The sequence below is a fragment of the Mastigoproctus giganteus genome, chromosome 5 (assembly GCF_048544385.1).
Source record: "Mastigoproctus giganteus isolate SK-2022 chromosome 5, ASM4854438v1, whole genome shotgun sequence".
NCBI lineage: Eukaryota > Metazoa > Arthropoda > Arachnida > Uropygi > Thelyphonidae > Mastigoproctus > Mastigoproctus giganteus.
The window spans coordinates 108,657,830-108,682,129 of NC_143579.1; the positions used below are offsets into that span (position 1 = coordinate 108,657,830).

At 37.4% G+C, this 24,300-nt stretch overlaps 1 protein-coding gene across 1 annotated transcript in view; it reads left to right on the forward strand.

Annotated features, from left to right (window-relative positions):
- Positions 1 to 24,300, forward strand: part of LOC150085626 (P-selectin-like) — a 292,465-nt gene that overhangs the window by 11,768 nt on the left and 256,397 nt on the right. The window contains exons 2-3 of the mRNA XM_090374622.1: positions 2,399 to 2,501; positions 3,982 to 4,117. Coding sequence (XP_090230748.1) covers positions 2,399 to 2,501; positions 3,982 to 4,117 — 239 coding nt within the window. The remainder of the gene's footprint in view (positions 1 to 2,398; positions 2,502 to 3,981; positions 4,118 to 24,300) is intronic.

A 24,300-nucleotide genomic window follows, 5' to 3' on the forward strand; every position in this document is an offset into this window, starting at 1 on the left:
TGTATCTTTTAAGTAAATCCCACATCAATACATTGTGATCACTGCCACTTAGTGGGTCCTTTATCTGCAGATTCTTAATACACGAATAATCACGGCTGACAACCAGATCAAGAGTATTACCCTCTCTGGTTGCCTCTGGTACATGCTGCTTCTGCGGGAAACAATCATCCAACTATAGATAGCAACGCTACAGTTATTATTTCTTTGTCCGTCCGTCTGCATGTAATAACTCTTCACAGCGGATGGATTTTAAGGAAATTCATATTTCGCTCTGTAAAAAAGATTTGTCGACCCTTCCTATGTTTCATTAAAATCACACCAATAGAATTCCAGCAATTATTATTATTTCTCTTTTTGGAATATATTGTAGCCGAGGCACTGGATATTATGTTTGCTGACATGCGCAGAAACGAATAAATTTTCTCTGCTCGCGCTTAAATAGTGCTTTTTATTGTAAATCATTAACATTTGCTCAAATGAAATGCTCTGTACACATTAACTACATTTTTTTTTGTAATGAACTTATATTTTTGAGCAGGTGCAAGCAATTGATTTTTGCTAAACATCATGATTATTCGCATTTTAATGGATGATTTTTAACTGCAGTTGAAGTCCACTGCCTCAGTGCATTCTTTTAAGGAGCAGTACATGTCTGTTAAATAGACTGCCCGCAACCCACCTTACGATGGTGGCGCGGCTGCCCCACTAACCCCCTTCCCTCAAGAGGAAAGTCCGCAGCGAAAACGCTGCGGAGTTTAGTCTACTCGCGTCCCTAGCCCTATCAAATTTTCGTGTACCCCTTGTCGCGAAGGGCGGTTTGTCTGTTGTGAGGGGAAAACCGGAGTCAATCCCGGTGAAAAACCTCACGACCACGGTTTGAGACCGCCAAACTCAATGCTGAATGCCCCTGGGAAAATTCCCATAAGGGTAGCGGCTGGAATCGAACCTCGATCAGCTATTCAGCAAGCTGGCAACGTTACCACAAGGCTACCGTGGCCCCGTATGCTATCGCTTTAATTCCAGTATTTGACATCACATTTCTCACCAGTCACGTGGGTAGTGTGACGTGTTGCTAAACTTCCGTTACATTCCATTGTTAGGTGCCTCAACAGATGTCTTCACATAAAAAATAATGTATATTTCCCCCCATTCCGGCTATGGTCTGGAATAGAAAACTTCTTTTTACGAGCCTCGGAAGATGTGCAGAAGCTTATACAAAAATCTCTCTATTGATTGCCTAGTTTCTTTTCTCACGAGCAACCATTTTTTTGCAAACTATGGGTTGGCCGGGCCTCTCTTATGTACATGTTTATGCAGCTTTTCATCTGATTAAACGATAACGTGCATCTCACTAAAGACACTCAGTTATTGCCTCATGAATGTTATTTAATTACCACTTTAAAGATGAAGGCAGAAATTCCGTACTGTTTATAGTTGCAATAAACGAAGTATTGGTTTTATTCGCCGCTTAATTAGATACACATGATGTGCTACGAAAAAGCAAATTTGTTCATTCGTGACACAGTCTGTGACCGAGGAGTTACAGATGAAGTGCTCATTGTTAGCTTCAGAGGGAGGAACAAAGAATAATAGTTTTCTAAAGTTTTTGTGTGTTATCGCTGAAAGTAATCTGGTAATTACATAATTAACCCGAGGAATCAATTTTGGAATCACTTTCTTGTAAAACAGAAATAAAATTTCATTGTGAATGGTAGTGTAAATGAGATTACTTTCCCTATCAAAATGTTAAATGCTTAAAAGTAGTCATATGCGTATCAGCTGGATTGAATTTTAAATTCGAAAGTACTTATTTACGCAGAAAGCAAGAATTTAAGAGGAGCCATATTTGGTCCTAGTTTACAAAAAATGTATTACTTATTGTATTATATAAAGTATGTTATCAGAGGTAATTATTGGGCTTCTGCATAATGTGAAATTTAATTACTTTCCTGGAAAATTGAAGGACAAAGATTTCGGCGTAGCAAAAATTTTGAGAACAATTGTGATTTTCTGTATATATCCCAATTGGCGAATCTTTGCTTCTTATCATTCTGAAAGAATAAGCCAAGCAGAGAGAGAGAGAGATCTGTTGATAATCAGAGGGAAAAGACTACCTTAAATTGTTTTTGGTTTCTTCATGTGCTTGTCTGTGAAAGTCATTTTAAAGTAGTTAAGTTTTTTTTTTTTATTACTAAAGAAATGTCTAAACATCTTCCTCATTGTTAAAACACTTCTCGAAGAGAATAAGATTTGGTTTGAACACGTTATGCGACTGTGACAGTGTTTGTGAAAATTATATTTATGTGTGGTTTAGGCTCTTGATTATCCGGTTGCGGATTAATTTTTCTCTAGCCATTTACATTTTCATTTACATTTTACAATGTTATTGTTCTTGCAGGAACATTACATTTTGTAATGTTTCTGCAGCGAAGACCCTTGAATTTCTCAGAAATCTCATCCACACCTTTGTGCTTTCTGTCTACTTCAGAGATGCCCAAAGTGTAAAATGCGCTCCCTTGGGAACACAACTGTTTTTTTTTGGGGGGGGGGGGGGAGGACCTTGTTTTAACGAGAAATATAGACAAATCATCCCACTAATCCAGGTACGAAGCGTTTTTTATTTCTTTGTGATTAACTGTAATTGAAGTACTGTATATACTATTTTGTAAAAGTATGTATTCATTGTCAAATTTCAGGTAAGTTTGTTTCTCTGGAACGTACGGGGGTGCGCATGAAATTTAGGAAAAAAATGTAAGGGTTTCAAGGTATATATCACAAACTTTCATACCATGATAAAAGTTTGTGACCTCTAACCTACAAGCTCATTCTAGTCAATTCATAATTCAGTAATCCTTTAGTTTTAGTACGGTACGATTCTTCTTTGTGTTTTTTTTTTTTATTTTTAATTTGCTTCATGTTAAACGAAAAAGGGTTCTGTCTATTGAACAACCACTTTGGCACTTTTCTCGAGAAATGTGCTGAAGGGGTCAATATAATGGGTCCTTTTCTTGACCACATGGAATAATAAGGACACGCAGCCTTGTTGACAAGATTATATTCGAAATTACGTACAGTATTAACATTCCCAGGAAAGCAAACTTCACTGTTTTACATTTTTCAAAAAATAATATGCACAGTACGTATTAAATTGTCAAATTTGATACGTACATTTTATTATAAACGAAGGTGATTATTTTGCATAAAGCGTGAGACTACGTGTAAGATTCACTAGTGAACTGTGCCATTGCACTGTTTCGTTCGTAGTGAACTGCCGAAGTAGATAATTGCCATCGTTTTAATTGTATCTCATATTGTGAATGCCTTCACAACGAGTTGCCATGGTATTGCACTTCTTCGAATAAGTAACACTTCACCAATGGAGAAGACTAATACGCCGAGAATAAGTAACATTAGTCTTCTCCATTGGTGAAGCGTTACTTATTCGAGGTAGTGCAGTACCATGGGAACTCGTTGTGAAGGTATTCACAATATGAGATACAATAGTATTGCACTATCTCGAACACTTTACCACGAACGAAACATGGTGCATTGGCACTAACCCATTCACTAGTACATATTATTATGTACGTATTTCGAATTGGTCAGTCAGCTATTTCCGGACGATTTCCAGAAATTTGAAAGATCTGCAAGAAAACCCGTTGTTTACGTACCATTCAGGAAAATAAGAGAACCCGTATGTTTTAATGAGTCTGAATAATTTTTCAAGAGTTCCAGCAATTCGTTAATTTTTCATTATGGTTCAGAGACTGATTTAACAATTCGGTATAAATGAAATTACGAAATTGCACAAGCGTTAAATGGTACGCTTTCCTGCTTTCAGAGGTAATTACGATATGCTTGTCAAAATGCAGCGATAATTACTAAGCCATTTAGGGTTGGTTCACTCCTACCCTTTACAGCCAGCAAAATTCTCTCTTGCAATAAGAGATCCATAAAAATATATGTATTTGTTTCTAATAGTTTCCTAACAAGAAGCATAAACATAAAATTTATTACAATATTAGCCAGTCACTAACGCTGTGGATGTTCATATGTATACCAGGAAGCAATAGCAGCGCCAGGTGGATGAGGGGTACGGTCGACTGGTTTCTTTGTGGTGAGTTCTTCGTTTAATTGTAGGTAGCCGACCTCGTAATATAAGCCTATTTCGTTACCTTTGCATCTGTCTACGTTTTTTCACAAAAAAAAAAAAAAAAAAAAAAAATGAAATGATTAAGAAACAGTCGGTTAGCTGGATACTTCATAGTCTACATTTTATAATAATTATTTTTCCTTCAAATTTAGAGAGAGATTGTGTGTGTTTATAAAGGAATAATATTCTTATAATTGACTCTTCATTCAATTGATTTTCGCTCGCTGAACTTATTGCCCATTGTGAGTATTTAATAGCTAGTGCCGGTAGAGAAAAAGATGATTAAACTTACAGAACCAATGCATCATTATTATTATTTATTTTTTGTGTGTGCGATTTCAGAATATGCACAAATTTAGCACTGTGCAGGCCACGCAGAATTCAACCAATGCCAGTTTTCTTTTGAAGTGCGCATTAACGATCTGTCCAACACAGATACTCTCGTAGTGTAGGGAAAGTGTCTAAATCCTCTCGAAAAATATTCTGTTCAAAAAATTAAAAAATAGATTAACTGGTAACCTTTCTCTTACGAGAAACATTTATCTGTTCATTCCATTTCCTCTCACACAGTCAAATAGATGATATTCTACCGGACGCCTTTTCTAGTGATTTCCTCAGCCATGTGTCGTTGTAATTCTATTGCTTTTTTCCAAGTACACTCATTACAGTAGTTCTCTACCTGTGGTACGCATACTCTTTAGTGTTAGAAGAGAAACCGGATTACTTTCTGATATGAATTCAAATGGGTGATGTATTTCGTTGTGAAAAGAAATAAATAAAAATAAACATGCTGTGCCATGAATATTCCAAATCCATGTCACAACATGTTTAATGTCTTCCACGCTTATCAATAGTTACAATAGTGTCACAATAGGAGTGTAAAGTTGCGAAGAACATGCTTCAACATTTCCACACAGAAAAAATTTCACCCTGTCGCTTTGTTCAGCGCAGAAATAGTTCGTAGGTTCGTTGAGATAACTCCACAGATAAAAATCGCATGGGTTTAAATCAGGTGACATCGGAGGCCAAGTCCATCCTTTGCTATATGTCTCAGGATAAGCAATTAGAATCCACTCTGTTTTCAAAAAAATTCATCCAGGACAACTCTGGAGAGTATTCAGCCTTGCCAATCAAATCTCCAAATCTTTCTATAGAGTAATGATGTTGTTTGGTATGAAAAATTTGAAGCTTGCGTAACTGAAAAGAAATACATACTGGACAAAAAAGGAAAAAAAAAAATACCGACCTTTATTCAATATCGAATCGGGCCGCCTTTGTTTCGAATAACATCAAGTTTGCGGTGCAGCATGGATTCTACATGGTGGTTCAGGGCGTTTTGGTCTGTTGTAATCATCCTTCCAGCAAAATATCGCGCAGCTGCGACAAAGTTGAAGAAAGAAAATTTCATTTCCAAACAGCTCTCTCCGGCATATTCTACACATTCTCAGTAGGATTGAAATGAGGTGAATGTGGGGACTAAGAAAGATAGTGGAAATCCATGTCATGTTCTCCGAACTATTCTTGCACGATGCGCTGTTGCATTATCATCTAAAGTGGCCATTAACTTCGGGATGAAAGTGTAACATTGCAAGGAGCTATAGATTTCATACAAAATTCAGGTATTCCCTGGATGACATTCAACTTTTCACTGCCATCAACGGAACCAGTCCGTGCTGACAAAACATTCCCCATAGCATGATATCACCCTGGCAATGCATTTGGATGTTTGTTACTCCAACCATTTGGATGTTTGCACAATGAAGCTTCATTTCTTTGGAAACTGTTTTACAGCGGTTTCCGTATCCCACGGTGATTCTATCACCTCCAGAACCTTGGGTTGTCTTAACAAGGCAAGTAGGATCCATCGCTTCGAAGTTCTGTCTCCGCACTCTCCGCTTACCATCAGTGCAAAACAAAGTGTATCGTGATTCGTCTAACCACATGACTTTCTTCCATTGTTTCACTGTCCAATCACAACGTTCTCTGCATCACTTCCAGCGGATTCCCTGTTCGCGATAAGGGGTTTAAATAGGGAATTTCTGGGTTTGGTTGAATTCAGATGTTATTTTCTGCACACTAGATGTCCTATTATTTATTTATTTTTTTTTTTTTTTTTAGTACAGTCCTCCTTAGTGTACGACGGCTTCGCTCTTGAAATATTGTTTTTATGCCACATTTATTTCCATCAAACGGTTCTATCAGCCTTTCAAATGGATGCTTTTGAGAAACCAGTTATGTCTTTCGTTTCTTGAATCGTGGCTCCTGCTAAACGTACGCTCACGATAAGAACTTTTTCAAAGTCTGCTAGATCATCCGTTTTCCCCATTTCTGGCTTCAGATAACTGCAGTCGAACAGCCTGTGCAGTCTTTATACTCAACGAGGCAACACGTCCTTACCCCACGTCCCAATTTTCTTTGCATCTGTTTGCATTTCTTCTGTCTGTGATTGTCTTAATGCAAAGGTTCGTATTTTTTTGGCCAGTGTGCGTAGTATGATGAAAAAAAAAATCACTACATTAACTGAACATAGTACAATATAATATATCTATAGGATGATTAGAAGATCGCTTCCAATTTTAAGAACTCTGTTGTCTTCTTCTTCCAGCCACACAGCTCCCTGAGGAGCTGTTGTGGCCACCAACAAATTCCTCCAACTACATCGATCGTGTGCTACACGAGCAGCATCGCAAAGTGTCATGCCTAGAAGTTCACCGATCCCATCCTTCCACCTAGTTGCAGGTATTCCTCTGCACCTCTTCCCCTCGGTTTTTCGTTCCATTATATTCTTCAACAGAAAGTTTTCCTTTCTTACTATATGACCAGGAAACTTGAGTTTTCTTTTGTTGATGCTATGAAGAAGAATTTAAGGCCTGCCAATTTTATTCAATACCCACTCATTTGTTCTTCGATCCAAGTAAGAAATACGCAGTATTCTACTGTAACACCACATTTCAAACGCCTCAATTTTCTTCCTGTCAACTCTTTTCAGATTACATCCTTCACATCCATAAGTAGCAACTGGAAAAATTAACGAATCAATGATTCTCAGTTTCTCCATAATTTTATCAGATCAGCGACCAACGTTTTAGCAATTGTCTGTCGTCTCTTCATATCATTTGAGCAGTTACTGTTTTTGTTTATTCTTGACCCTAAGTAATCAAATTCATCAACTTCTTCAATATCTTGCCCATTTACCTTCACTCTGTTGTAGGAGCACAAAATCACATAGATTATTCACATACTGTGAATAATCTGTGTTTTCCAGAGAATTCAATACTATTTAATGTTGTGTGCTGCAGTTTCGATACGTTTTAGGAAAATAATGGTTGGACAATTGACTTTCAGCGACACATGAAAAATTGCAACCAAATATAAAGAAGGTGAGGGAGAAATAGTAAAACCATTCAGAGGTAGTTAAACGAGGAAACAGTGAATCCTAAAACTGATGAGATGGGATCTGTAGCCAAGTAGAATTCTGGCCGTTCACTTTGTAGTTCCACCCGATATCAAATATGTCTGATGAAAAGTAGTACAAAATGTTTTTTTACAAAGTTCTAAGAAATCCATTCGAGGGGTGTACGTGAAACTGGGATGACTTAACATTCTGTGCAGAAAATTTTTAAAAATAAAATAAAGAATTTGCGTGGTTTCCATGCTTTCCACTTTTGTTCTGTTACAGAGTTATCTAAAGATTTTGATTGATGAATTCAGTTTTTCTGAAATCGTGCTTATATGGTTACAGGATTGGCGAGACCACTTAGAATACTGTTTGGTCTGGTGAAGCCTTTTCCACGTTGCCGGCTTCGTTAACACACCAAACCCTTTTACTAGTGGGGAACAGCGAAAGTCGTCCTGAAGTATCAGCATGATACTAGGATCACATTTAATATAATTTTCGCTCCATTCATTTTATAAAAAGGATGAATTCAAAACGATACCTCGCTGTGCTTCAATATTTTGTTTTCTTGAAGTCTTGCCCATATGCACAGGAAATTATCTTATGCAAAGATTGGGAATCGCTGTACTTCAGAATTCATGTGCGAAACTGATGGCAGCACGTGCCAACAGAGTGACTTTCAAGGAGCTCTAGTTTGACTTAAATTCTTCAACAATACCTTTTAAAAATAAATAGTTTTTCAAATTACTCTGTAGTAAATACAAAAGCAATATAATGCGTAATAATAACTTGAGATAAAAATATTCTTATAATAATAATTTCTGATAAAAGGTTTGCAATTTTAGCTGAAACTTCTCTAATAAGACACGAAAAGGGGAACAGTGAAAGCATCAGAATGAATGCGATTGACTGACTAAAAAAATGCATTGACTAGTTTCTGTTCAGATACAATGGGATTATAGCAAGAGAATTATATTGTCTGTTGAGAAGGAAAGTAGGTTTACGTTTTTGGTGCTAAGAATCGAAATTACACGAATCGCTTTTAGAATTCGATTTGTCATGAGATTATAAATCCATCGTGTTGTAGCTTATGCAAAGAAAGCTTTGGGACTACATCCACTGAAATGTATAAGGGAGATGCGGATATAGCAAATGAGTTTGTTGGACCATGTTTGAAGTTGACTTTGAATCTAAAGGAATTGTTAAAAACCGACACGTTAGTTCTTTTAAGCCTGAAGCCTACTGTTTATTTTATCATTCTATTTGTTCCCAGCTTTAAATATTCAGGATGTGATCGACTGCAAACAAAGAAATATGAACTGAATATTCTATATCGAGTCTAGCCAAGTCAGAATTAAGATCATTGAACATCGTTAGAATGTTTAGAACTGTTTATATTCTCAAAATGACAGTGCAATGTAATTATCAAATTGGCAATTTACATACAGTACTTATACAAATTAGCAATTTGGATAAGTATGTAAATTTGATTTTTTTTTTTTTTTTCCATTTCATTAAAAACTTTGAATTTACTCCCATCTTTTTGCAGAAATCATATTTTGACCCGTGATCACAAAAGATTGCCGACATATTATAATTATATTTCATTATTTTAAAACAATTATTGAAATGCCCGTGTTTTCTTTATAGTTTCGAAAGTATTCACTGCAGGTTGAGATTCACAACCTTAAAGCACTTACACCCTTTCGTGTTTGGGATAGCCACTGAAAACATTGTGATGTTACTGCTGTCCTCCATGATACTATAGTGGTTTCGTCACTTAACTCGCTTGGAGATGTCTGAGTTCGAGTCTTGTTGGGGACTGGAAGAATCATTAAAGGCCTCTTCAATGGGAGCTGTAGTTAGCCGTCATCAGGTGAAGGGAGTAGGGTAAACTCGCACAGCATACAAATCAGTTCATGAACGCATAATGCACACAGCGTAAGACCTAATTTAACAGCACATTAGCCTTAGATGCTAATACGCTGTTCAATAGTCGCGCTTAATTGTCTGGAACTCGTTTCTTAATGATTGTTGGACTAGCATCGTTGCTATGGTTAAAGGACACTTCATTAGTTGCATTCGCTGGTCAAGGTCACCTGTCCAGTGAGGATATTGGATACTTCCTGTTCTTATTGAAACTAAAATCTTATGGTGACACGTTGTTCTTGTCCCTAATGGCTATTTCTTCAATATCGCTTCTTTTCATTTTTAAATCAGCTTGTTTACTAGATATACAAATGATTAAAATTTCAAAGCCGGTAGATCTAGTCCTGTTGGCTTTCATCTGACATTTCTCTTTTCCAAAATAAAATAAACTACAAGAATTATCGTAAATTTTCATTTATATTATATAGGGTCACCGCTGCCTGAGGTGTTAAGAACTTTATCGTAACTCGAGCATGTTTTATCGCAGCAAATAAACCAGTGCAACAGTAACGACGGTTGTACATTTCTTGTGGAGCATACGGGTTCGTTCAATGAACGTGCTAGAATTCGTGTACGTTACCAGAGCCGGTCCTAAGATCTGTTTATAGATTTTAGCGTGTACTGGATATGGAGAAATCACTGTCTCAAATTAGCAAGTTGTTTTAAATTATCTCAGAAAAATGTTCTGAACTTTGTTTACAAAGAATACATCAGGGTAGTTATTTGGGGGGGGGGGGGGTGCTCACCCTAAAAACGAACATTAGCATTTATAAGAACTACCTATCACATTCATCCTAGTGAATGCCACGTTTTCACTTGAGGGGTAGTCAAATTAGTTGACAAAAGAGATGACGCAAGGCTTTTCAGGAAATTCTTTGTTGGATTGTTTAACAGAATATCTAGTATATAATAGTTTTTAGAGTTTACAGAACCATTTGTCACGGGTGAGTGCAGCTAGGGCCACAACAACCCCTCAACCTGAATGACGCTCAAGGAAAGAAGTGTATGTGCTGAGTAGCACCCGTGCCGAGCTTCATCCCTAAATGACACCCTGACATGTTGATGTCTCTGGAAATCAGTTCTGGCCGATCATTCAGGCGTATAAATGTTCTTTGTATTAAATAACTAAAGGATAATTCTCATGAAAACCAGATGCATCACTTCTCAGGTGAGAACAGGATGGCCTTGCCGCCAAGGCGAAACCATCGTCTCGTCGATTTCCCCTCTCTCCCCCCTCCCAAAATAGATTGAATCCTATTAATATATTTCAGTTTTCTAAACACCATCGTCCCTTTCCATATCCTGTTAATTTTCCATGTTAATTCTCCTCCTAAGGAAAAAAAAAAATCATGGTGACGCCATTGAAAGTCCTATTACTTTGCAAAAATTAATTTGCTATAAATGTAGTTAATTATGTGGTTTTTATCCAGATGTGTTGCATGGGAAACCTCCTGATAAATCATAGCTAGCGTGATTTCCTTGCGAGATTCTTAGAGACAACATCGCATTGGTATTAGTCAGTTTTTGCAACCGATTCCATTAAAAGGAAAGACCACGATCAGAAACACTAAACGCGAGGAGCATAGTGTGCATATATAAATGAATTGATGGATCATTCGCTGACGAAATAACTTCGGAAGCGATCACAGGAACGTGGTCTCTTTCTCCATATTGAGTTATGGATCCCCACGTTCATATCAAAGATCACAACATGAAACCACATTGCCTTCCATCTGTTTAATGAATTTGGCGATGCAGAAATGAGATGAGATGTGAATGTTTCCTGGATGTAGCATCCACCTTGTGACCCGAAATTCCTGTTGTAAAATGTGCAATTTATAACAAAAAAAAAAAAAAAAAAAAAATGCTATTTCTGGATCATGGAGAACTCGTACTTCTTTGAGAAATTGGAACACATGAACCATACATTATAGTATTAGTTGCAATGTCCACACAACTTGCCTCAGTATATTACGAGAGTGGTTTGTTTCCGATATGAAGAGTTGGGACTACTTGGTCAAGTGTGGTTTCGACATGATGGGCACTACTCATTTTGCCATCCGTGTGTGGGAATTTCTCTGCGAAGCGTTCCCAAACAAGTCAAGTTAACACGGCTCATGTAACAAATGGTTATTAGAGTTCATTAAACAAGAAGTGGCCATATGACAATGGGCGTTACCCACAACTAAAGAATTAAGACAAAGTTGTCCGAAATATTGTCATCACATGCATTTGGTTTTTTCACTCTGGAAAGCTGTGTTGGTTCTCACACCTCACATGGAGGCGCATAATTTTGTTTTGCGAAAATGGCAGCCCTCAGAAACACAGACAGCAGACATAAAATGAGTTCATTTTAATTTAATCACTTTTCATTTTTATGGTGAGGGAACGGATTTTCTGGTATACTAGTGTTTGGATTTTCCAAACTCCCTGCAGTATATTAGAAAGTTTTCGAAATACTTTTCCAAGTTATCGTAATGCTACCACCCTATAGATGGTAACAGCAGGAAAATGAATTTCTCATTACTTCTGAGATAAAATCTTTTAAATTATTTTGCTCTTTTTATTTTCGCCGCTATCGAAATAGTTTTATTTGTAAAACTTGTTTTAATACGCATTCCTGACGGCGACAATTAGACAGTGTTAGTAATCCGTTTTAATTAAATTGCAACATTTCACCAGTGCTTTCGGAGACAGGTAGCTTGCTCTCTTTACTTAGGAACGAGGACACCGAGAAAATGGATCTATCTACGATTGGGGAAAAGGTCTGCGTAGCAACAGGCGTTCTTTACTGGAGGCAAATAATATCAGCGTATCAACAATAATTCAGTTTCATTCTGACCTTTCAAGTTATTCTTCGGAACTTTATACAAAATGCAAAATGATTCTCTCAGGCTTTGTCAAGAAAAAAAGCTTTGTCAAGCTTTTTTTTTTTTCTCTTGTAAAAAAGTACGTGGTATGAGTTAATAAATCCGCCTAGCTGATTTATTAGCAAGTACCGAGAGAGAGAGAATTTTTTGGCACAGGCAGTATCCATCAATCTTAGGCCAGAGAGACTACTTATGAATTATTTAGTTCATATTTCTCTCCACGCCGGTTGAAAGAAGAGGGCACCACAGTAGTAGTTGGATTACACTTGAATAGAGGAGAAAGAGAGATTTTTTTATTATTATTTTTTAATATTCTGTTCAGTCAGCTTTAAAGATTCCGGGGAAACAGCTGGGTGAAAAGTTCAGCAACTGCATGAATAGGGGAATAAAGATGTTTCAGATTGCTTGGATAACACTTACAGTGGGGCTTACACTCGAGTCAAATGAAATAAAATTGTCGATGTTGAGAGACAGAATTTGACTAATTTTACCAGAGATTAAGTTAATATTTCTCTCGTTATGAAAAGTTTGGCTTCAGTAATATAAATGCACTACTGTACAGAGCCATACAATTGTACATTCACACATAAGTACTGTGTCTGAATAACTTAGACGAATATACATTCCACATACAATTATAGACAAGTGTCTCTCAGTTGCGTTTTATAGTAGAAAATTTGCATTTTTGATATATCTGGATCCCGGCACAGAAGGGGGACCTCAGAAAAGTTTAATTTAAATGGTTATAATATAGTAACAAAAGAAAGGGGGGACCCAAACCAATCATGCACTCGATCTTCTCCAGATACCGTTGAATGAAGGGGGGGGGACACAACCAACGACAGTGGACCGCCAGTTTGACACTTGGCATAAACTGACGAGCCTGTACAGTTCGACAGCAGACACCCTAATGCAACTAGTTCAACTGGCAACCGCTGGGTAAGGCTGTTGCACTAATATCAGAAAACCTGTCCCATAGCATTTTGCCCACACGTTGTGTACACATTGAGCCAGCGTGCTTTTCAGCTGATAACACGAAGATGAAACGTTGAAATTGTTGCCTCATGAATAAAAACCATAAGCGAAACGAGAGTGATTAGGGTGTGTACGTGTCAGGAGAGAAATAATTTGTAGCCATTTATTTATTTATTTCAATGTATGCACAAAATTAAAAAAAAAAAAAAAAAAAAAAAAAATGGGAAATGGCTAAAATAAATTAAAAAATATATGAAATATATACAGAATTTTTTTTTTTTTCCCGATTTCGGTAACGAGTACAGGTGGTGCAGAGAACTCCATAAAATATACGTACAGCTATCAGCGGTGGTTACCGGCAACCTTGGTCAAGTGTGATCTATGGTCTACGTATTTATACCTTAACATAATAAAATATTACACATGGCGCGTAAGAAAACATAAAAATAAATAAAAAATTATTCATTGATTGAAATAATTTTTTTCGTGTCTGATACATTACGGTGTGCACCGTAATGTATCAGATTTCTTGTAGGGTGCGCCTATGATAAAAGCGTTCTTTTAATATAATTTGACTAACGGGAGTTTACTTTCGGCCTCCATTATTTAATAAAAAGCATTGCACCCAGTCTCCGACACGAGTTTGATCAATACGAATCTGGTGTAATACGGTGTTTAAAAGCAGGGATGGCTTTCGGCTGATACGACTGGTCTTTCGGTTTACCACGATTTCTCCACGACTTCTTCATGATCCTAGAAAGCGCAAGAAGCGTCACGCTTCTTTCGCTGTGCACACGTGTACGAGTTGCTTCCCTCTCACTCCACAAGTCAGTTCGCTTCTAAGTCTATGTTTGTCCTCCGGTATCTTTTTTTTTTTTTTTGTTAGTTGTTGGCGCATCGGCTTCTGTGGCCATAATGCACCTCCAAAAGTTTTTGCATTTTACTCAGATCCAAGCCCGAGGCGGGATTCGAACCCGCGACCTTTGGGTTGCCAGGCAGGCACTTTACTCACCTGGCTAGCCCGTTCGGCTCCTCCGGTATCATGCTGCTCACATGGTCGTCTCGGAATCCCAGTGATCTCTCAAATTAATTTAATTAATTGGCATAACTTTGAGGTGTACTCACTTTCCAAGTAAAATCATGAGTGGTAAGGATCAGAAGTGTGGTAATGGGAATATGAACTCCAGAAAAGTTAACGCTAGAGCAAAAATTGGATGTAATCAGCATTATGAGAAAAATGACTGAACATTGGACATCGTTTTGTGATATAGGTCATCGTGAAGCAACCTGACCAACTACTCGCGCTGACGCCGAAGACTTGCACAGCTTTCAGGACTAGAAATGACTTGCTGTTTGCATCGCTTTTCTAGGTGCAAGCTACTCATAACAGGCGAGGCTCATGAACATGGAAAGAAAGCTTGTGATCTGGATGGAAAAGCTAGTGAGGAGTAGGAATTCATTGGTAACCTCGTGGCTATAAGAACAAAGGCTTTAAAGTTTTATTTTTAAGACTTGGAAAAAAAAAAAAAAATACCACAAGGATACACGGAATTAAAATTTTCACAACATGCGGTTTACAGGAGGACAGATGTCTCGAGCGACAAACAAAAGGAGCCAGAACTGACAGTAGCAAAGGATTGTGTGACATTAATGTTGGAGAGAGAAAATGGTGACAAAAAATTTAGCCATGCTCTGACCTGTTAGGCTAAAAATCCAAGGAAACTAAAGAGATCGCTGAAATCGTAACTGCCTGTATATTGGATTTCCACGAAGGGTCGAATTTCAGGACAAATGCGTAGTAAATGGCTTACTGAACAACCTTACAATAGAATAAATCTGAAGGATTGTTGCAAGGCTGAAAATAAGGATTTCAAAATTATATTAGTGTTGGATAATGCTCCAGGACATCCTCGTTTCTCGCGCAACCGTTATACAAACATATCAAATATATATATTTTTTCTTTTTTTGACCCACAATAGTATTAGTAATAGCCATATGGTGCAAGGGAAGCGCGGGCCCGAAAAAAAAAAAAAAAACCTGAGTAAATAAGAAAATAAAAATTATATGCTTCTCTCCTCACACAGGTAACTATCCAGTTGACCTTTGAATATATTCAAACTGTAAATTGAAGGCAACCTGTTCCAGCAATCAGCGGCTCGTTGACTACAAGAAAACTTCCTACAATCTACTGTAAATTTCTTCTCCTGTAATTTGAATTTATGCCACCGAGTTCTGGAATTCTTTATAACAGTCAAAATTCCGCCTTCGTTCATGTTAATAACCCCTCTGAGAGCCTTATAACCCTCAATCAAGTTACATTTGAGATGCCTGGTTGCCAAGCTCTTTGGCCTACATAACCCGAGTCTTTCCTCATATGATCACCATGCGAGTTGCCCGTATTTGGATCCTTTTAAGAAGCTCAATGTCTTTTTGATGTGAAAACATAATAATAATAAGAAGAAGACTCTTTATTAATGAATCGTATACATTAGTGATTCCTTATACAAAGAATCTTATAATACATTGTCGGCGTCTTGTGACACCGATGTTTGGGGGTGCAGCGTCTTAAAGTTACATTAAATTGCCTTGGTTATAAGACATGTAGACATACACAGTAATAATAATAAGCAAGTTAAAAATACTACAAAACATTATCTAGACATTTACCATTAACAGACTTGAACTTTTATTTAAAAACAAAATCCATTCTTCGGTTTTTATTTGTCGAAAATAGATTAATAACTTTTTCATTCGAGTTTGGTGAACTGTTGACCAAGCTTTTCTCTATTGAAAGCATTGCTTGAGCATTTAGCCTTTCCTGATTCATAGTGCTCCCAAAAATGTTTTTATTCTTTTTAATGTCGAATGGCACTCTGAAGTAGTCATCGGAATGGTCAAAAGAACTTTTATGAATTTTGAAGTTCACCAAGAATTTCAGCTAGATTATTTTCTGAGATAAATTTCAGCAAGTCAGTTAATTTGCAATAATTGTGTAGATCATGTCTGCTATAGAAAACATGTAATTCCGTAAGAAGTTTTTCTCTTTCAATAGAAGAAGACTACTGAGGCATGGAATATGCCTCAGTAGTCTTCCATACCTCTTCCATGAGCATTTTCGTACGAAAAATAACAAAGTTCTCCTTGTTAAACAATTTAGCAGCAATTAATTGCTTTGTAAAAGAATATCTCTCACCTATGTCAACACTTATATAGTCGCATACTTCCTTCGCTTCAATCATGAGTGTTTTTGAAGGATTTTCACAGTACATTGAATTCCTGATTTTTAGAATGGCATTCTTAAATTTTCCTATATATTCATGTGTTTTAACTGCCTCAATTTCTCGAGATTGCATTTGATTATAAATAACTTCCACGTGAGGCGTTATCTGATGGAAAAGTTCTAACCAGAACTCGAATTTTTCATTACTCAAGATGTGCAAAATTCCAGTTGCTTCTGAAATCGTCTTATCTGCGTTTGCTGTCGCTTGTAGTTCCTCCATGCGCTTTTTTAAGGATTCAAAATTTTCATAAACGCTGTTCACGGTGCGTGTATTGAAGTTCCATCTTGTAGGGGAAGGTCGGACAACACGGCTGTCCATATGCTTTCTGAGAACAGAGAGACGCTGTGGTGATCTCGAGAAAAATGTTGGTATCGACATGAGGTTCGAAAAGAATATTCTTGAATCTCGGGTACTACTTGCTGCATTTCTCATCATCAGATTTAGTTGGTGTGCATAGCAATGAATTGGTTAACTCCACTTTTCTTGCCATTAAATGTCTGAGCAACCCGTTTTTAAGTATTTCCTTCGAGGATTATGCCTGACTGATCTAGAATGTACTTCGATATTCCGTCTGCCGTTTGGTTTTCCGGAGTGAAAAAACGCCCACTGTCTCCATTCAGTTCATATCTCAGAACAATTACCATTTGTATAGGTTCTGAAACATCTGTTGTGTCATCATGACAGCTACGAACGAAGCTTCTTTAATTTCTCTTTTTATTTCATCCCGGCATATTTGCAGCAAACAGTCAAGAATATCATTCTGAATAGTTTTTGAAATGCCTTTAAATGCTGCATTACTTTCTAAATGGTTCTTTAAATTGGAATCTAATGTACAGGCGAAATTTATTAATCCTCTGAATACTCCTGGATTTTTAGAATCGTCTTTTTCGTCATGTCCACATAAAGGAATTTCAAACTGTCCACAAAATTTTTAGATAATACCTCACGATTCTTGGCAACTTTTCTGTTATGTTTTTTTAAGATCGAAAGTCTGTAGGCCTCACTAAGCTGTTCTTTAATATTTACGCTTCCTAAAAGCGATACTGAAATTACATTATCAATATGTTTATTCGAACTCTCATGTTTTAGAGTTTTTTCCTTCATTCTGTTTATGTTCGTAAAGCCATTTTTGTCCAGGTTAAGTCACCTCCGAACAGTACACATGGAAAACAAAACAATACATTTTTAACTTCACAACCACAAAGCAAAATTTTCCTTTGGTACCATTCAGTTTTAAAACTGCAAATATATTTCTTATTATTACTTATTCCCTGCTGAGAAATTTGAATCTTTGGTGTGGGGTGGCCTTCTGTTTTTTTAATCGCATTTTTTTTTTCCTTTGAGAGATAATTGTGAAAAACTAAGTTGCTGAAGTTATTGTCACGCGATTTACTTCATGGAGGCCATGATCGAATCAAATTTCACAAAATCGTGTATCGTAGAAATAATGTTTAACTTACACATCACCTCATAATATAACTAAAACTTACCAAGTTCAAGCTCAATTCGCAATTAAGCTGTAATCACATAATTACTGTTGAATGTTGAGTATTGACTTAACACTGATATTATTTAGTTACTTAATGAGAATTCGGACGGATAACAAAAAGACACCGACATTGTGGCTACACACCCATCATGGACAACGATGAAATCTGCACTGCATGCTTTACAATGACTTTGATTCGTTTCACCTATAAAAAAATGTATACTGTATTGGCAAGTTGCCAATGGCAACCAACTACCAGCTATTCACTGGAATGCAAAATATTAGCATTAGTAGAGGCATTTGATGCAAGAAAGCAAGCTTATGCAGCATCAGCCAAAAAAAAAACCCACTTCCACTTCACCCCTCTGTTCGTTCAAAATACCTGTCCAGCTGAGCCTAAAACCTATTTAGGCTATCAACCTCCACGACAAGGGATGGAATTATGTTCCACCAACCAACCACCCGCTGGCTAAAGGCAAATTTCCGCACGTCTATCCTACATCTGTCTTTCCTCAATTTGAATTTATGCCCTCTCAGGTGATTATTGTGAGCTAGAGGAAGAATCCCATCAGCATTGAGCATGCTCAAACCATTCAAGGCTTTATACACCTCTATCAGATCACCTCGCTGGTGCCTAGTCTCCAGACACTGTAATTTGCAAAACTTAAGCCTTTCTTCGTAAGAGCACCCCTTTGTTCCATTCACTAATCTTGTTGCCCTTCTCTGTACTCGTTCCAGCAGCTCTACATCCTTCTTGATATGTGGCCTCCAGACCTGTATACAGTACTCTAGGTGTGGCCTGACCATTGCCTTATACAAGGGAATAATCACCTCCTTATCCCTGCTGGAAAAATTCCTATATATCATTGACAATACTCCATGAGCTACTCTTGCAGCCCGTCTGCACTGTCAGAGAACTTCATATCTGCCTGCACAACCACCCCCAAGTCCCTTTCATTCTCTACCACTGTCAGTGTAGTACCACAGAGTTGATACGTTGCTCTGGGGTTGCTGTTTTCCATGTGTAGTACTTTACATTTGTCAATGTTAAACTTCATTTGCCACCTCTCAGCCCATCTGCTCAACCTTTCCAGATCCTGTTGCAGCAGCATAGTGTCAGTAGTGTCCTTGACAACCCTGCCAACCTTTGTATCGTCTGCAAACTTGGACATTAAGCTTGATATACCATCATCAATATCATTTATAAATACAGAAAACAATAATGGACCCAACACTGAGCCCTGAGGGACTCCACTAATAACATTAATCCACGATGAGCAGTGTCCATTGATTACCACTCTCTGTCTTCTCCCCCTCAACCACCCCTTTATCCATAGCAGCAATTTGCCTCCAATGTCACACTGCTCCAATTTGTGTAGCAGTCTTCCATGTGCAACAGTATCAAAAGCCTTTCTAAGATCCAAGTATATAATATCAAAGTTATTCCCTGCATCCAGTTCTTTTGTGACTGCATCATAGTATCCAATCAAATTGGTCAGGCAAGACTTCCCCTTAACAAAACCATGCTGTGTCCGAGCTATAACTGAAGTCTTGTCAAGATGATCCTGCAGTGCTTCTTTAACCAGTGCCTCCATTAATTTTCCTGGAACAGAAGTTAAGCTCACAGGTCCATAATTACTTGTGTCAGCCTTTGATCCTCCTTTGTGAATTGGGGTCACATTTGCACATTTCCAGTCTATGGGTACCTCCCCTGAGTCCAAGGAAGCTCTCATAATTATGGCTAAGGGTTTGCTTACTTCCTTTGCTGCCTCCTTTAATATAACTGGATATATCCCATCCACTCCGGGTGCCTTTCTTGTGTCTATCTTCAACAACCTCTCCTCCACCTTACTCTCAGTTATTTCAAGATTCTGTAGCTTACTGCTAGAGTTGAATACACCTCTGGCATTCCCCTCGCTGAATAACTCCTCATGTGTGAATGTCGATGCAAAATATTCATTTAGTTTGTTAGCTACCTGAGCAGGATCATCAACAGTTGACCCATCAATATCAAGTGGACCAATCTGATTCATCCCCTTCCTTCTAGAGTTTACATAAGTAAAGAACTCTTTGCTGTTTTTCTTTGCATCCCTTGCCAAGGATTTCTCGTAATCTGCCTTCGCCTGCCTAGCCTCCTTTGTAACTTGGTTGCATATCAACTTGTATCTATCATAGGCTTCTGTGTCATGTGTTAATTTGTAAGTATCCCATGCATTTTTGGCCTAAACCTTGAACAATATTTCTTAGTTGGTATGTAAAGCCTAGTAGCTTCCAACATAAGTTCTTTGAATGCTTCCCATTTTGAATTTGCTGTTGGTAACATCATCAGTTGGTCCCACTGTATAGAATTTAAATACTGTACTGTCTCAGTCCTATTTAAATGTCATATTTAAATACTGTCTCATTTAAATATGTCACTACCTGGCGCAAAGTGAAGCCTGCGGTTAATTAAACTTCAAATTTGGAAACGATTTCTTGTTTTTATTCGTTTATTATTAAAATGATTATTGGAAATAGAGGATGCGCATAATATACGCGGGTTCTGTTAATAAAAATATTCATTGCGTTGCAGTATTCTTCACAAAATTTCATGTAACTCAGTTCACTCTATATCTAGATTTAAATAGCTGCAGTGCAGCAGTGCCTATTTACGAGCTGCCCCTGTCTATACCTATAGCCGCACTTAACAATGGAACGCAACAGAAGTGTTGGAAACATGTCACACTACCCACGTGGCTGGTGAGAAATGCGATGTGAAATACTGGAATTAAAGCGATAGCATACGGGGCCACGGTAGCCTTGTGATAACGTTGCCGGCTTGCTGAATAGCTGATCGAGGTTCGATTCCACCCTTATGGGAATTTTCCCAGGCATTCAGCATTGAGTTTGGCGGTCTCAAACCGTGGTCGTGAGGTTTTTCACTGGGATTGACTCCGATTTTCCCCTCACAACAGACAAACCGCCCTTCGCGACGAGGGGAACACGAAAATTTGATAGGGCTAGGGACGCGAGTAGACTAAACTCCGCAGCGTTTTCGCTGCGGACTTTACTCTTGAGGGAAGGGGGTTAGAAGGCTGCCGCGCTACCATCATAAGGTAGTCTATTTAACAGACATGTTCTGCTCCTTTAAAGAATGCACTGAGGCAGTGGACTTCATCTGCAGCTGAAAACCATCGATTAAAATGCGAATAATCATGCTGCTTAGCAAAAATAAATTGTTTGGGTTTATACCTGCTCAAAAAAAAATGTAGTTAATGTGCACAGAGCATTTCATTTGAGCAAACGTTAATAATTCACGATTTACAGCAAAACAGCAAAAAGCACTATTAAAGCGCGAACAGAGAAACGTTTCTGCGCATGTCAGCAAACATAATATCCAGTGCTTCAGCTACAGTAAGAGAAGATAATAATAATTGCTGGAATTCTATTGGTGTGATTTTAATGAAACATAGGAAGAGTCGAGAAATCTTTCTTACAGAGATAAATATAAAATTTCTTTAAAATTCATCCACTGTGAAGTTTTATTACCTGCAGACGGATGGAAAATAAATAATAATTGTAGCGTTTCAATTATTACGATTTTAATGATATTCGGAATGCTCAGCAAATCTTTCTAAAAGGTCCGAATATGAATTCATGAAAATCCATCTTGAGAGTTGAGTTGTTACATGCTGGTGGGCGACAAGCGTGGTGAAGGCAATAGGCACATTATGTATATATGCAAACGTTCTTAAAAACGGGACCATATTTTACAAATCGGGCAGTTAATTGCATTGTTAAGGTATGCTTACTTTTATTTATTTTTGATATGAAAACATCTACAGCGGCATCTAACAATTGAATGTAACGGAAATTCAAATGTTGTGGTCAAATAATTGTTTGTTGCAATCATACTAAGGAAGCGTGATTTTGACGTCACAATCACACTTCCTTATGATTGTGCAGATGTAGTCTCGATGTACTATTCCACAAATGGATTTCGCTAACCTCTTCCAAGCCAAGAATGTTTTCACATAAAACATCTTTCGTGCGTACAGGGTACAAACTCTTTAATTTTTATTCAGAGGGTTCCATACGTGGACACAGTAGTAGTTAAGTGTTAAAATTGTTATCGGTGTAGATAAGGAATAATGCTTATTAACTTTTTTTAGTTCCTAATTTTATCATTGTTTCCTTTTCTCTAATAATGAATTGCATATAAGAAATAATATAACTTCTGAATCTGGAACAGCTTTGTCACGCTTAAGCTGCTTTTGATACAAGTCCACCACCTCTTCTATCTTCCGTATCTTTCCTAAATACATTGTAGAAACCGCAAATGAATCTCTTCATCTCCCATTTCCGAATGATACCATGTTTCCGTTAAGCCTATTATGTCAGCTTTAGTTTTCCTAACCAGGAGTATGGATTCACGTCTAGTGGCATAACTAGGGTGAGCCAGGTGGGGCACGTGCCCTGGGCGAAAAATTTGGGGTCGCCTTTTTATGGTTAAAAAATGCAAAAATTCCAATAGAACAGTTTTCAAGGGGTGCCAATTTTTTTTATTTGCCCTGGGCGCCATCAACCCTAGTTATGACACTCCTGACATTACTGCAAACAGCTAACTTTTGTTTTTGTTCTTCTGTAGTTCGCTCTACCCTGACACAGGATCGGCGCTTGCGTTTTTTGGGCCTGAGGCAAAACTTTGTAGCCGCGCTTAATTCATATCGTATCTTAACACAATGTTATTAATTAACGGCGTGGCGCCTGTGGCAAATGACTCGCTTGCGCGCCATTAGCGCAGGGCTTGCCGTTACACGTCCTTGAAGCTATTCAAGCATGTTTTCATAGAATTAGCTTCCCGCTCATTTAAAAACGTCAATACCTTCGAAACATCTTGCCGATATCGGTTGCCAACAACTTGCCAACATACACACTTCTTGTTTGTTGCCGCAGCAGCAAACAAGAATTCTTAAGTTGTGTATAAGAATTATTTTGACACGCTTATGCACACATATCATCAGATAAACGTATATCGATATTACTATTCTTCCCTCTATCAAGCAGTTTTCTTTAATCCTTCGGGTATCCCCAATGACACTGGCACAACCTTTGTACAAATGAATCCCGTCCTTACAAAATAGTCCTACCTACAAGTGTGGATACGTTGATAAAAAAAAAATTTCCCTAGAAGCCTTGTAGAAGTCTTCAAACCTTGAGTTAACGCACAAAGCTTTCAGCATATGATTCCTCCAGTCGTGCCTGGGTAGAATTTCAGACACATACACATTCTGACCTAACCGGAGGCATTTTTTTTAGTACGGTCCTATATTTACCCAGCAACTCGTCATTTCGTGTGTGCTTAATATCATTAGTTCACACGTGAGCATCAATGCACTCGTCAACAGTGTTGCCAACTCTTAATAATATTTCCCGCTAGCCACATACTCAAAATCCGCTATTTTTAACACTTAACCCGCCAAATTTTTAAAATTTTCATTTGTTTGTACTTTGTAGTGAATAAAAACAAACAAACAAATAGTATATATAAATAGTTATTTATTTTCTGTTTTTAATATAAAATCAATATCTAAAAATCTAAATTAATTTCGAAATTCAATATCTCCTCATCATATGCTTCTTGTGTACCTATTTTGCGAAGCACTTCTTCAGGTAAAACAATTTTTACAACACTTTTCAACTCTTTTGAGCCCATATCGTACTGATAAGATTGCATTAACCATGCCAACACTCATTCTGTTGCGTGTTTTGTTTTTTACTAGATTTAAGTTGCTGAATATTCTTTCCACATCTGCATTGGATAATGGCAAAATTAAAATACCCAATGCAAATTGGCTAATTTCTTTAAATGGATTTTCACCGCTTGCATCTGGATATTTCTAAACTTCTCACCAAAACTTCATTGTATTGTTGATGTTTTCCCATTTAACAAGAGTAATGTTTATATACTGTTGCTCATTTTTTTTCAATTTGATTCAAAAGATTTGTCTACTCTTTGTACTTCAGATAAGATAGGTTTTAAAAATAAAATATACGCTAAATTACTTTCATCTTTGAACATTGAATAAAGAAGTTGTGCAGTATAACGTTTGTCAGTCAAACGAGTTATTTCAAAATGGGCTTTTATTTCAATATACTGTTCTAAAATTCTTGTTATAGCAACTTCAATGGATAATCACCTTGTTTGACACGAATGAACTATCTT